Raw genomic sequence first — 14,673 nt, 5'->3', positions numbered from 1 at the left:
CCCCGCTGCTATGGCAACCGACCCGGTATATTGCCGGGTCGGAAAGCCAGCAGAGGGGAGCAAATGCCGGATCCCACCCGGTAAGGACACGTTTCTTTTACCGGGTGGGATCCGGCATTTGCGATCTGAATGCGGTATTATTAGCCAGTGCCTCACCAGCCATTGACATCACTGCACATCACTGGTTAACAGGGAGGATAGGGGGAGGTGGATAGCAGAGAGGATGGAAGAGGGATGATTAGCAGGAAGGACAGGGAGGAGAACGATAGCATTGAGACCAGGGGAGATATGAATAGCAGAGGACAGGGGAGTGTGGCTAGATAGCAGAGAGTAGAGTGTGTGTGTGTGTGTGTGTGTGTGTGTGTGTGTGTGTGTGTGTGTGTGTGTGTGGAGGGGGGGGCAGTAGGGATGAGATGTGATAGGTAGTACTGAGAGAATAGAGTAGGACAAGCACATAACCGACTTGCTATTTTGTTAGAATTACACTACTATTTTGTTTTGAACAAATAACATATTTAAAAATGTCATGTTTTTTTTTTAAAACCCTTTGTCCTTTATTCACAATTTTGGGATCATGAGACTGGATACCGGTAAACCCAAAATACAAAGATTTTCAAAATGATTCTGGGATTGGAGTCCCTAGTGATCGCAGACAATACTGGAGGATGACTCCTATACACCATCCTGTTTTATAGGGTCATTTCTTATTACATTTTTCAGAGCTTATTTTCTTATGAGAGCTGAATATTTATTAAAGAAAAGTTTAGAAACTCAAAAGTATAATCCATAAACTAAACGAAAATATCCACTTCCATAAATAAATCACTTGACACATGATAAAGAGAGTACCATACAATACAGAAAACCGCCGTAGCACATCATTTTATACACAGCAATACAACATTTGTGTCAGTAACCTATGTAATAAAGTATCTTACAAACATCAGCAAGCCTTGCAATTATGATTTATCAGAAAGGACGTTGCTTAGAAAACACAGACACATACATTGGTGAAAGGTAAACAATGGTGACACTCTAGAAAAATAGTCACTACTATGATAAGATCTTAAGCCGCATACACACGGTGCAATATAACTACAGCTATGGACTATATAGTTCATATCGGTAAAAAACATAGTGCATATCGCACCATGTGTGTATACACCTTGTGATGCCGATGCGCGGTCTCGCAGGATCACAATATAGTCAATATCGTCTGTTAGCCTGCATTGCACCGTGTGTAGGCGGCTTTACACTAGCATTGTGGAACACATTTGCCCCAGAGATACAGATGAAAATAGACCCAAAAATGTTAAAAATGGAGACAACATTTCTGGTTAATCCTCCGGGCTGATGAAAATAAATAAGTTGTACATTGGATAATAAAAGGAAAACAAATAATAGTCCAAGCCCATATTTTAGTCTGTTATTTTTGCAAAAATGACAGATACAAATGTAAAGAAACATTTTCAGTCATTTACAATGTACCAGATTGCAGGGCTAGGTTGTTTCAGAACAATATACAATAATGATCTCTTCCTCATAGTTAGTTCCTCTGACCCATGCTGTAGTATAGAGCATGCTGGAAATGTGCAGCTCCATCAGCTACTAGATGTAGACTGTCAAGTTCTGCTATGCCACAACATTTTACACTTCTTTCTCAAACTGAGACACTTCACTTCCTGGAGATTTGCACATACTGTGACTTATGTAGAGCGGCTTTCTCTCTGCTTCAACTAGGTGCTCTAACACCACAACAAGCTATGGACTTTGTTGTGTACCGTACTACCTATTTCAGACATTATTTCTCACTCTGCTACTCACCTCCATATTGGGTGTGAGTCTAGGTATGGGCTTCTTGACCCCCGAGTAAGGGTTGAGTTGACCTCACAATGTTTAATAACATGAATGGCCACTCTAGCTACAGAATTGGATTTCTTAGTTGACATCTTTGATGTCAAGGCTGTCTCTTTCGTATGCTCTTTAACATGCCTGGGGCTTTCTGGATCCCTTAGTGGAGAGGCGATACAATATTTAGAAGTGACCAAGGGGCTGCATTTGCTTTCAGATTTACTAAATTCACTACTATTAGCATTGGGACTCTCCTTTTTCTCTTTGAAACCCCCCACTGCTTTGCCTGAGGTTGGTTTAATTGACCCAGCACAGTGCACACTTCCTTTCTGAGCAATCTTGTTGTCTCTGATCTCTTTTTGTACCTGCCTGCTGCTGGAAATATGTTGTTTTATAACAGATGGACTTGTGGATCTTGGGGCTACATCTTTGGATAATGAGACTCTCCTATTTCCCATTTCATTGCTTTTTGGTTTCTTTGGGATGCTGCTTCCATTTCTACCAACTATAGCATATTTTAGATTATCTCCACTCTTGTGTTCCCCGCTCTTGTGCTCAGAACTGTTCCTATCATTTCTCACACTGCTGTTTTCTATCTTTGCCTCTACCCTACCACTGTCTCCTCTCTCTGAAGTGTTTTCTAACTCCCTCTTCCACTTAGAGCAAGGACTCACAGTTTCCCTGTGTACCACAGCATGTACATCTCTAGATCCCTTTGCATATAAATTGTATCCCACGTTCCGCGGTTGTTGCCCTCTTGATGTCTCGTTTAATGGGTCTACAAACTTCTCTTGTGTTGGCGGGCTCAGACCATTTATTTCTTTAATTGTAATTTGTTGTTTGACAGCCAGAGGTTCTACAAGTTTTATCCTGGTCATAAAACAACCAGGCTGGGCCAATGAATGTCTGAGAGTTTCAGATCCAGAAAGAATTTGAATTTGGTTGGAGGTTTCAGATCTTGACTGGATTAATGATGGATTAGACACCTGACACCCAGACGAAGCTAGTGACTGTCTGTTGTTCTTCACTGTAGATTTTGTAAGTGTTTGTTTAAATGTCTTAGTGGTAGAATGGGGTAACGAGTGTTTAGGATTCTTAACGGTAGACTGGGAAAATGATTGTCTAGGTGATCCAGACTGTTTGACAGTTTCAGGTTGAGGATGGACCAATGCATTTGACAAAGTCTCAGGTTCCATTGGATCTAATGTCTGGGAGAGAGAAACTGGTTCAATCGGGGCTAATGTTTGCTGACCATTTTCTAATTTATTTGGTTGTAAAATCTCTATGGAAGTTTCAGGTCTATGCTGGACTACAGGAAGCCAAGTTAAAATCTCTAGTTCAGTTTGAGATACTAACTGTATAGAATCTTCAGATCCAGATTGTAAGAGTGCCTGTTTATTAGTCTTGCATATATGAGTCTCAGTTCCAATATGTTTTTCTTTTATATTATCATCTTTGAGCTTTCCTGCTAATTGTTTAGAAGTCTGAGCTTTAGAATGTTCTAATGGTTTAGTTAATATATCTGTTGCTGGCTGACATTGTGATTCATGTTGTGATGTAAGTGACAACTGAGGATCAGATTGAGTTTGTTCCTCAGGATCAGAATGTGCTGGTATTGGTTTGTAAGTCTCGGATCCAGGATGACACAGTGAATACTGAGTAAACTTAGATTGAGTCTCTGGTACTTGGCACAGAGTTTCAAGTCCATATTTGGCTATTGAGTCTTGTGGGATTACATAGCTTGATTCAGAAGGGAACTGACTAAACTTGTTATGCCTGGGCCCTGTTAACAATAGATGTTTGACGGGTATCGTTGCAAATGGTAAAGACATTGGAAAAGGTATTTCAGCTTCAGTTTGAAATATTAATTGACTAATGGCTTTTGGTCCAGACTGAGCAAGTGATTCCTTGGGAAACTGACATATACATTGAGGAGCTGACTGTCCATGGATCTCGGCTCCATCTAATGATTTTGATTGTCTTGACGTCTCAGGTATTAGCTGGTCTAGTGACTGATTGGACATTGATTGTCTGGGCATTTCTTTAACATACAATAGTTTGGATTGTCCTGAAGTTTCCGTTTCTAGATGGTCCAATAACTGACCCAATAACAGAGGTTGTTCACCTGTTTGAGTGAGTATATCTACTTCAGTCTTGGTGAATGGATGTGTACAACACTTTAAATCAGACTCTTGTAATGAATTATCGAATAACTCGGGTAGCGATTGCCGCTGGTCTGAATATACAGGTTGAGTTAGTTCTTGTTCCGATGCATAAGATTCAGGTATCCCAACTAACAGTTGGAAAATCTCCCTCCCATCCTTAGGTGACTGAGCAGGTGCTTGAAAGTTGGCTTTGGATACTGACTGACAAGGGGTACCAATGTGCGTTACTGGATAAAAGCTACTTTTATTGCCAGTGTAAATGTTGTTACAATTTTTATATTCCATCTGCTGCCTTAGAACACGCTCAGACACCTCTCTCATCTGGTCAGCATTCTTCTGGTCACAATAGTCCTGGATTTTCTTTCTCTGAACTCTACAAGGTATTGAGGAGGTGGTACTACTTGTCCCCAAAGATCGCATCCTACACACACGCACACCCAATGGCCTGCGTGTGTTACGTAGGTTCCTCTCTAAAGTCATTTCAAGTTCATCCTTTGCCTGGTAAGCTTCTACAGCACCACATGTGGCCATGGAGTGTCTCTTCTGTAAACGTCTCTTCTCAAAATCTTGCCGTCGCTGCTCTTCAACTTCCCGATCTTTATTCTCCTAGAGAAAGATCATTCATATACATGACTGATTGCCATTATGCAATAATGTACTAGACTGTTTGTAATAATAAAACTCCTGCATATTTTACATTCTGTTTACAATTTTTAGCTTTATGTAGTAGACACATGTTAATATTTATTGAAGATATGTACTTAAAATGTAATTAAAGTATATTAGAAATAAATTCAGTAAACATCAAATGAAGTCATTACAAACTTAATTTGCCAAGTCATTACAAAGGATATACGTCTATACTGTCGACATACTGTCAATGTCGACAATTACATATTACTGACATGACATAATGTCTACATTATGATTATTGACAAGAGAATGTTGACAGTCAATTTTAGGATGATTTCCAGGTCAGGGTTAGGCTGCAATGAGTATTAAGGTCAGCAGTACTCACCGCAACTACAGATATCTGCAGGCTCGACGTACTGCCTGTCAACATTCACAATGTTGACATTATGTAAATGTTGACATTGTGGATGTCAACATGTGACATGCCGACTTCTCGTTCATGTCAACCTTCCAAACCATAACAAAGGGTGGTGTTTTTAGATGCATCATTCGCCCTCAATGTCTATAGAAATGATTTTAAAATGTTAAATATTATACTCTTGTTTTAGGACTTGCTGGGTTTACCAGTCAGGAGAGGTGCTGTTCATTCTCTTATCAATAATCCCTATACTTTCTGCCAGAGCTCTGCTGAGCAATTTGTGCTTGTGATAATCCCTTGACAATGCAATCTGTGTGGTATGGAAGGTACATAGTAACTAGGTCGACAGTGTCTAGGTCGACCACTATTGGTCGACAGTAAGTAGGTCGACAGGGTCTCTAGGTCGACAGGGTCTTTATGTCGACATGGTCTAGGTTGACAGGTCAAAAGGTCAACATGAGGTTTTTTTATGTTTTTTTGGTGTCGTTTTCTTCGTAGAGTGACCGGGAACCCCAATTAGTACACTGTGTCCCCTCGCATGGCTCGCTTCACTTGCCATGTTTCAGCAAGGTTACCGTTCCCAATTGTAGTCCACGTGGATCGTTAATTATGAAAAGGTAAAAAAAAAGAAAAAAAAACGTGAAAAACTTATGTCGACCTTTTGACCTGTCAACCTAGAACATGTCGACCTAGAGACCCTGTCGACCTAGAAACCCTGTCGACCTAGTTACTGTCGAACAATAGTGGTCGACCTAGATAGTGTCGACCTAGTTACTGTGGACCTACAGCAGGCATGTCCAAACTGCGGCCCTCCAGCTGTTGAGAAACTACACATCCCAGCATGCCCTGACACAGCTTTAGCATTCTCTGACAGCAGAACTGTGTCAGGGCATGCTGGGATATGTAGTTTCACAACAGCTGGAGGGCCGCAGTTTGGACATGCTTGACCTAGAGACTGGATCCCCAATGCAATAGCTGGAGGCAGTGGCCTAGTGGCAAGAGATACATGTGACATAACTGGTGGTGGAATACTGGGTGTGTGTTTTTATTTTAAGAATTAAAAGTATAACAGGAGATCAACAAAAAGGTGGCAGATGCAACCCTTTGCGTTTGTTAATAGTCTGCACAGGGGGACACCATGAACCTGTAGGTAGTGTATGCAGTTCATTGATGACACAAAGAAGGTCTTTTAGTTGCAGATTACATCAAATTGATCTAACCGCCTAAAAAGTGCTTTCTTAGAGAGTGGAGAACAGCATTTTCTCATTATGGCTACCTGAAATGTTTGACAAGTATTGATGGCACTGTACAGTTTGTACCGGTATAGATTGTTTCACTAGCAGCTCTCCAGACTATTATTTAGAAGCTAAAACAGCAAACATTAACCAGTTTCTTCTACAATGTGAACTTGATTTATATAATTAACCGAAACAACTTAGCTTTAAGAGAAATGTAAATGCACTACTAGAAAATCATGCTGAGGATCAAAATGTGTATAACTGCTTAACATGACTGCACGTATAGGGGTTGATTCTGAGCTGGGAGCAATAAAAAAGCAAGTAACTTTTTATCTGGAACAAACCTCGTTGCAATGCAAGGGGTGCAAATTAGAGATGAGCGCCTGAAATTTTTCGGGTTTTGTGTTTTGGTTTTGGGTTCGGTTCCGCGGCCGTGTTTTGGGTTCGAACGCGTTTTGGCAAAACCTCACCGAATTTTTTTTGTCGGATTCGGGTGTGTTTTGGATTCGGGTGTTTTTTACAAAAAACACTAAAAAACAGCTTAAATCATAGAATTTGGGGGTCATTTTGATTAGAGATGAGCGGGTTCGGTTTCTTTGAATCCGAACCCGCACGAACTTCACTTTTTTTTTCACGGGTCCGAGCGACTCGGATCTTCCCGCCTTGCTCGGTTAACCCGAGCGCGCCCGAACGTCATCATGACGCTGTCGGATTCTCGCGAGACTCGGATTCTATATAAGGAGCCGCGCGTCGCCGCCATTTTCACACGTGCATTGAGATTGATAGGGAGAGGACGTGGCTGGCGTCCTCTCCATTTAGATTAGATTTAGAAGAGAGAGAGAGAGAGAGATTGCTGTGATACTGTAGATTAGAAGAGAGTGCAGAGTGCAGACAGAGTTTAGTGACTGACGACCACAGTGACCAGTGACCACCAGAGACAGTGCAGTTGTTTGTTTTATTTAATATATCCGTTCTCTGCCTGAAAAAAACGATACACAGTCACACAGTGACTCAGTCTGTGTGCACTGCTCAGCCCAGTGTGCTGCACATCAATGTATTGTATATAAAGCTTATAATTGTGGGGGAGACTGGGGAGCACTGCAGGTTGTTATAGCAGGAGCCAGGAGTACATGATAAATAATATTATATTAAAATTAAACAGTGCACACTTTTGCTGCAGGAGTGCCACTGCCAGTGTGACTAGTGGTGACCAGTGCCTGACCACCAGTATATTAGTAGTATTGTATACCATCTCTTTATCAACCAGTCTATATTAGCAGCAGACACAGTACAGTGCGGTAGTTCACGGCTGTGGCTACCTCTGTGTCGGCACTCGGCAGGCAGTCCGTCCATCCATAATTGTATTATATACCACCTAACCGTGGTTTTTTTTTTCTTTCTTTATACCGTCGTCATAGTCATACTAGTTGTTACGAGTATACTACTATCTCTTTATCAACCAGTGTATAGTGCGGTAGTTCACGGCTGTGGCTACCTCTGTGTCGGAACTCGGCAGGCAGTCCGTCCATCCATAATTGTATTATAATATATACCACCTAACCGTGGTTTTTTTTTCGTTCTTTATACCGTCGTCATACTAGTTGTTACGAGTATACTACTATCTCTTTATCAACCAGTGTACAGTGCGGTAGTTCACGGCTGTGGCTACCTCTGTGTCGGAACTCGGCAGGCAGTCCGTCCATCCATAATTGTATTATAATATATACCACCTAACCGTGGTTTTTTTTTCGTTCTTTATACCGTCGTCATACTAGTTGTTACGAGTATACTACTATCTCTTTATCAACCAGTGTACAGTGCGGTAGTTCACGGCTGTGGCTACCTCTGTGTCGGCACTCGGCAGGCAGTCCGTCCAACCATAATTGTATTATATACCACCTAACCGTGGTTTTTTTTTCATTCTTTATACCGTCGTCATACTAGTTGTTACGAGTATACTACTATCTCTTTATCAACCAGTGTACAGTGCGGTAGTTCACGGCTGTGGCTACCTCTGTGTCGGCACTCGGCAGGCAGTCCGTCCAACCATAATTGTATTATATACCACCTAACCGTGGTTTTTTTTTCATTCTTTATACCGTCGTCATACTAGTTGTTACGAGTATACTACTATCTCTTTATCAACCAGTGTACAGTGCGGTAGTTCACGGCTGTGGCTACCTCTGTGTCGGCACTCGGCAGCCCGTCCATAATTGTATATACCAGTGACCTAACCGTGGTTTTTTTTTCTTTCTTTATACATACATACTAGTTACGAGTATACTATCTCTTTATCAACCAGTCTATATATTAGCAGCAGACACAGTACAGTGCGGTAGTTCACGGCTGTGGCTACCTCTGTGTCGGCACTCGGCAGCCCGTCCATAATTGTATATACCACCTAACCGTGGTTTTTTTTTCTTTCTTTATACATACATACTAGTTACGAGTATACTATCTCTTTATCAACCAGTCTATATATTAGCAGCAGACACAGTACAGTGCGGTAGTTCACGGCTGTGGCTACCTCTGTGTCGGCACTCGGCAGCCCGTCCATAATTGTATATACCAGTGACCTAACCGTGGTTTTTTTTTTCTTTCTTTATACATACATAGTAGTTACGAGTATACTATCTCTTTATCAACCAGTCTATATATTAGCAGCAGACACAGTACAGTGCGGTAGTTCACGGCTGTGGCTACCTCTGTGTCGGCACTCGGCAGCCCGTCCATAATTGTATACTAGTATCCAATCCATCCATCTGCATTGTTTACCTGAGGTGCCTTTTAGTTGTGCCTATTAAAATATGGAGAACAAAAATGTTGAGGTTCCAAAATTAGGGAAAGATCAAGATCCACTTCCACCTCGTGCTGAAGCTGCTGCCACTAGTCATGGCCGAGATGATGAAATGCCAGCAACGTCGTCTGCCAAGGCCGATGCCCAATGGCATAGTACAGAGCATGTCAAAACCAAAACACCAAATATCAGTAAAAAGCCTCTTTTTTTCTTTGCGTCATGTGCTGTTTGGGGAGGGTTTTTTGGAAGGGACATCCTGCGTGACACTGCAGTGCCACTCCTAGATGGGCCCGGTGTTTGTGTCGGCCACTAGGGTCGCTAATCTTACTCACACAGTCAGCTACCTCATTGCGCCTCTTTTTTTCTTTGCGTCATGTGCTGTTTGGGGAGGGTTTTTTGGAAGGGCCATCCTGCGTGACACTGCAGTGCCACTCCTAGATGGGCCCGGTGTTTGTGTCGGCCACTAGGGTCGCTAATCTTACTCACACAGTCAGCTACCTCATTGCGCCTCTTTTTTTCTTTGCGTCATGTGCTGTTTGGGGAGGGTTTTTTGGAAGGGCCATCCTGCGTGACACTGCAGTGCCACTCCTAGATGGGCCCGGTGTTTGTGTCGGCCACTAGGGTCGCTAATCTTACTCACACAGCTACCTCATTGCGCCTCTTTTTTTCTTTGCGTCATGTGCTGTTTGGGGAGGGTTTTTTGGAAGGGACATCCTGCGTGACACTGCAGTGCCACTCCTAGATGGGCCCGGTGTTTGTGTCGGCCACTAGGGTCGCTTATCTTACTCACACAGCGACCTCGGTGCAAATTTTAGGACTAAAAATAATATTGTGAGGTGTGAGGTATTCAGAATAGACTGAAAATGAGTGTAAATTATGGTTTTTGAGGTTAATAATACTTTGGGATCAAAATGACCCCCAAATTCTATGATTTAAGCTGTTTTTTAGTGTTTTTGGAAAAAAACACCCGAATCCAAAACACACCCGAATCCGACAAAAATAATTCGGTGAGGTTTTGCCAAAACGCGTTCGAACCCAAAACACGGCCGCGGAACCGAACCCAAAACCAAAACACAAAACCCGAAAAATTTCAGGCGCTCATCTCTAATTTTGATCCCAAAGTATTATTAACCTCAAAAACCATAATTTACACTCATTTTCAGTCTATTCTGAATACCTCACACCTCACAATATTATTTTAAGTCCTAAAATTTGCACCGAGGTCGCTGTGTGAGTAAGATAAGCAAACCTAGTGGCCGACACAAACACCGGGCCCATCTAGGAGTGGCACTGCAGTGTCACGCAGGATGTCCCTTCCAAAAAACCCTCCCCAAACAGCACATGACGCAAAGAAAAAAAGAGGCGCAATGAGGTAGCTGTGTGAGTAAGATTAGCGACCCTAGTGGCCGACACAAACACCGGGCCCATCTAGGAGTGGCACTGCAGTGTCACGCAGGATGGCCCTTCCAAAAAACCCTCCCCAAACAGCACATGACGCAAAGAAAAAAAGAGGCGCAATGAGGTAGCTGTGTGAGTAAGATTAGCGACCCTAGTGGCCGACACAAACACCGGGCCCATCTAGGAGTGGCACTGCAGTGTCACGCAGGATGTCCCTTCCAAAAAACCCTCCCCAAACAGCACATGACGCAAAGAAAAAAAGAGGCGCAATGAGGTAGCTGTGTGAGTAAGATTAGCGACCCTAGTGGCCGACACAAACACCGGGCCCATCTAGGAGTGGCACTGCAGTGTCACGCAGGATGTCCCTTCCAAAAAACCCTCCCCAAACAGCACATGACGCAAAGAAAAAAAGAGGCGCAATGAGGTAGCTGTGTGAGTAAGATTAGCGACCCTAGTGGCCGACACAAACACCGGGCCCATCTAGGAGTGGCACTGCAGTGTCACGCAGGATGGCCCTTCCAAAAAACCCTCCCCAAACAGCACATGACGCAAAGAAAAAAAGAGGCGCAATGAGGTAGCTGACTGTGTGAGTAAGATTAGCGACCCTAGTGGCCGACACAAACACCGGGCCCATTTAGGAGTGGCACTGCAGTGTCACGCAGGATGTCCCTTCCAAAAAACCCTCCCCAATCAGCACATGATGCAAAGAAAAAGAAAAGAAAAAAGAGGTGCAAGATGGAATTGTCCTTGGGCCCTCCCACCCACCCTTATGTTGTATAAACAAAACAGGACATGCACACTTTAACCAACCCATCATTTCAGTGACAGGGTCTGCCACACGACTGTGACTGATATGACGGGTTGGTTTGGACCCCCCCCCAAAAAAGAAGCAATTAATCTCTCCTTGCACAAACTGGCTCTACAGAGGCAAGATGTCCACCTCATCATCACCCTCCGATATATCACCGTGTACATCCCCCTCCTCACAGATTATCAATTCGTCCCCACTGGAATCCACCATCTCAGCTCCCTGTGTACTTTGTGGAGGCAATTGCTGCTGGTCAATGTCTCCGCGGAGGAATTGATTATAATTCATTTTAATGAACATCATCTTCTCCACATTTTCTGGATGTAACCTCGTACGCCGATTGCTGACAAGGTGAGCGGCGGCACTAAACACTCTTTCGGAGTACACACTTGTGGGAGGGCAACTTAGGTAGAATAAAGCCAGTTTGTGCAAGGGCCTCCAAATTGCCTCTTTTTCCTGCCAGTATAAGTACGGACTGTGTGACGTGCCTACTTGGATGCGGTCACTCATATAATCCTCCACCATTCTATCAATGTTGAGAGAATCATATGCAGTGACAGTAGACGACATGTCCGTAATCGTTGTCAGGTCCTTCAGTCCGGACCAGATGTCAGCATCAGCAGTCGCTCCAGACTGCCCTGCATCACCGCCAGCGGGTGGGCTCGGAATTCTGAGCCTTTTCCTCGCACCCCCAGTTGCGGGAGAATGTGAAGGAGGAGATGTTGACAGGTCGCGTTCCGCTTGACTTGACAATTTTGTCACCAGCAGGTCTTTCAACCCCAGCAGACTTGTGTCTGCCGGAAAGAGAGATCCAAGGTAGGCTTTAAATCTAGGATCGAGCACGGTGGCCAAAATGTAGTGCTCTGATTTCAACAGATTGACCACCCGTGAATCCTTGTTAAGCGAATTAAGGGCTCCATCCACAAGTCCCACATGCCTAGCGGAATCGCTCCGTGTTAGCTCCTCCTTCAATGTCTCCAGCTTCTTCTGCAAAAGCCTGATGAGGGGAATGACCTGACTCAGGCTGGCAGTGTCTGAACTGACTTCACGTGTGGCAAGTTCAAAGGGCATCAGAACCTTGCACAACGTTGAAATCATTCTCCACTGCGCTTGAGACAGGTGCATTCCACCTCCTATATCGTGCTCAATTGTATAGGCTTGAATGGCCTTTTGCTGCTCCTCCAACCTCTGAAGCATATAGAGGGTTGAATTCCACCTCGTTACCACTTCTTGCTTCAGATGATGGCAGGGCAGGTTCAGTAGTTTTTGGTGGTGCTCCAGTCTTCTGTACGTGGTGCCTGTACGCCGAAAGTGTCCCGCAATTCTTCTGGCCACCGACAGCATCTCTTGCACGCCCCTGTCGTTTTTTAAAAAATTCTGCACCACCAAATTCAAGGTATGTGCAAAACATGGGACGTGCTGGAATTTGCCCATATTTAATGCACACACAATATTGCTGGCGTTGTCCGATGCCACAAATCCACAGGAGAGTCCAATTGGGGTAAGCCATTCCGCGATGATCTTCCTCAGTTGCCGTAAGAGGTTTTCAGCTGTGTGCGTATTCTGGAAAGCGGTGATACAAAGCGTAGCCTGCCTAGGAAAGAGTTGGCGTTTGCGAGATGCTGCTACTGGTGCCGCCGCTGCTGTTCTTGCGGCGGGAGTCCATACATCTACCCAGTGGGCTGTCACAGTCATATAGTCCTGACCCTGCCCTGCTCCACTTGTCCACATGTCCGTGGTTAAGTGGACATTGGGTACAACTGCATTTTTTAGGACACTGGTGAGTCTTTTTCTGACGTCCGTGTACATTCTCGGTATCGCCTGCCTAGAGAAGTGGAACCTAGATGGTATTTGGTAACGGGGGCACACTGCCTCAATAAATTGTCTAGTTCCCTGTGAACTAACGGCGGATACCGGACGCACGTCTAACACCAACATAGTTGTCAAGGCCTCAGTTATCCGCTTTGCAGCAGGATGACTGCTGTGATATTTCATCTTCCTCGCAAAGGACTGTTGAACAGTCAATTGCTTACTGGAAGTAGTACAAGTGGGCTTACGACTTCCCCTCTGGGATGACCATCGACTCCCAGCAGCAACAACAGCAGCGCCAGCAGCAGTAGGCGTTACACGCAAGGATGCATCGGAGGAATCCCAGGCAGGAGAGGAATCGTCAGAATTGCCAGTGACATGGCCTGCAGGACTATTGGCATTCCTGGGGAAGGAGGAAATTGACACTGAGGGAGTTGGTGGGGTGGTTTGCGTGAGCTTGGTTACAAGAGGAAGGGATTTACTGGTCAGTGGACTGCTTCCGCTGTCACCCAAAGTTTTTGAACTTGTCACTGACTTATTATGAATGCGCTGCAGGTGACGTATAAGGGAGGATGTTCCGAGGTGGTTAACGTCCTTACCCCTACTTATTACAGCTTGACAAAGGGAACACACGGCTTGACACCTGTTGTCCGCATTTCTGGTGAAATACCTCCACACCGAAGAGCTGATTTTTTTGGTATTTTCACCTGGCATGTCAACGGCCATATTCCTCCCACGGACAACAGGTGTCTCCCCGGGTGCCTGACTTAAACAAACCACCTCACCATCAGAATTCTCCTGGTCAATTTCCTCCCCAGCGCCAGCAACACCCATATCCTCCTCATCCTGGTGTACTTCAACACTGACATCTTCAATCTGACTATCAGGAACTGGACTGCGGGTGCTCCTTCCAGCACTTGCAGGGGGCGTGCAAATGGTGGAAGGCGCATGCTCTTCACGTCCAGTGTTGGGAAGGTCAGGCATCGCAACCGACACAATTGGACTCTCCTTGTGGATTTGGGATTTCGAAGAATGCACAGTTCTTTGCTGTGCTGCTTTTGCCAGCTTGAGTCTTTTCATTTTTCTAGCGAGAGGCTGAGTGCTTCCATCCTCATGTGAAGCTGAACCACTAGCCATGAACATAGGCCAGGGCCTCAGCCGTTCCTTGCCACTCCGTGTGGTAAATGGCATATTGGCAAGTTTACGCTTCTCCTCCGACAATTTTATTTTAGGTTTTGGAGTCCTTTTTTTTCTGATATTTGGTGTTTTGGATTTGACATGCTCTGTACTATGACATTGGGCATCGGCCTTGGCAGACGACGTTGCTGGCATTTCATCGTCTCGGCCATGACTAGTGGCAGCAGCTTCAGCACGAGGTGGAAGTGGATCTTGATCTTTCCCTAATTTTGGAACCTCAACATTTTTGTTCTCCATATTTTAATAGGCACAACTAAAAGGCACCTCAGGTAAACAATGGAGATGGATACTAGTATACAATTATGGACTGCCTGCCGAGTGCAGACACAGAGGTAGCCACAGCCGTGAACTACCGTACT

At 44.4% G+C, this 14,673-nt stretch overlaps 1 protein-coding gene across 2 annotated transcripts in view; it reads right to left on the bottom strand.

The window, feature by feature from the left end:
* Positions 1-548: 548 nt before the first annotated feature.
* Positions 549-14,673, bottom strand: part of LOC134948882 (uncharacterized) — a 283,590-nt gene continuing 269,465 nt past the window's right edge. For both annotated transcript variants that reach the window (XM_063937152.1, XM_063937151.1), the window contains one exon: positions 549-4,622. In XM_063937152.1, the coding sequence (XP_063793222.1) occupies positions 1,821-4,622 (2,802 nt within the window). In that variant the 3' untranslated portion in view covers positions 549-1,820. The remainder of the gene's footprint in view (positions 4,623-14,673) is intronic.

Source organism: Pseudophryne corroboree, chromosome 8 (assembly GCF_028390025.1).
Source record: "Pseudophryne corroboree isolate aPseCor3 chromosome 8, aPseCor3.hap2, whole genome shotgun sequence".
Taxonomy (NCBI): Eukaryota; Metazoa; Chordata; class Amphibia; order Anura; family Myobatrachidae; genus Pseudophryne; species Pseudophryne corroboree.
The sequence above is the reverse complement of the archived record's forward strand: the minus strand, read 5'-3'. Positions and strand labels throughout refer to the sequence as shown.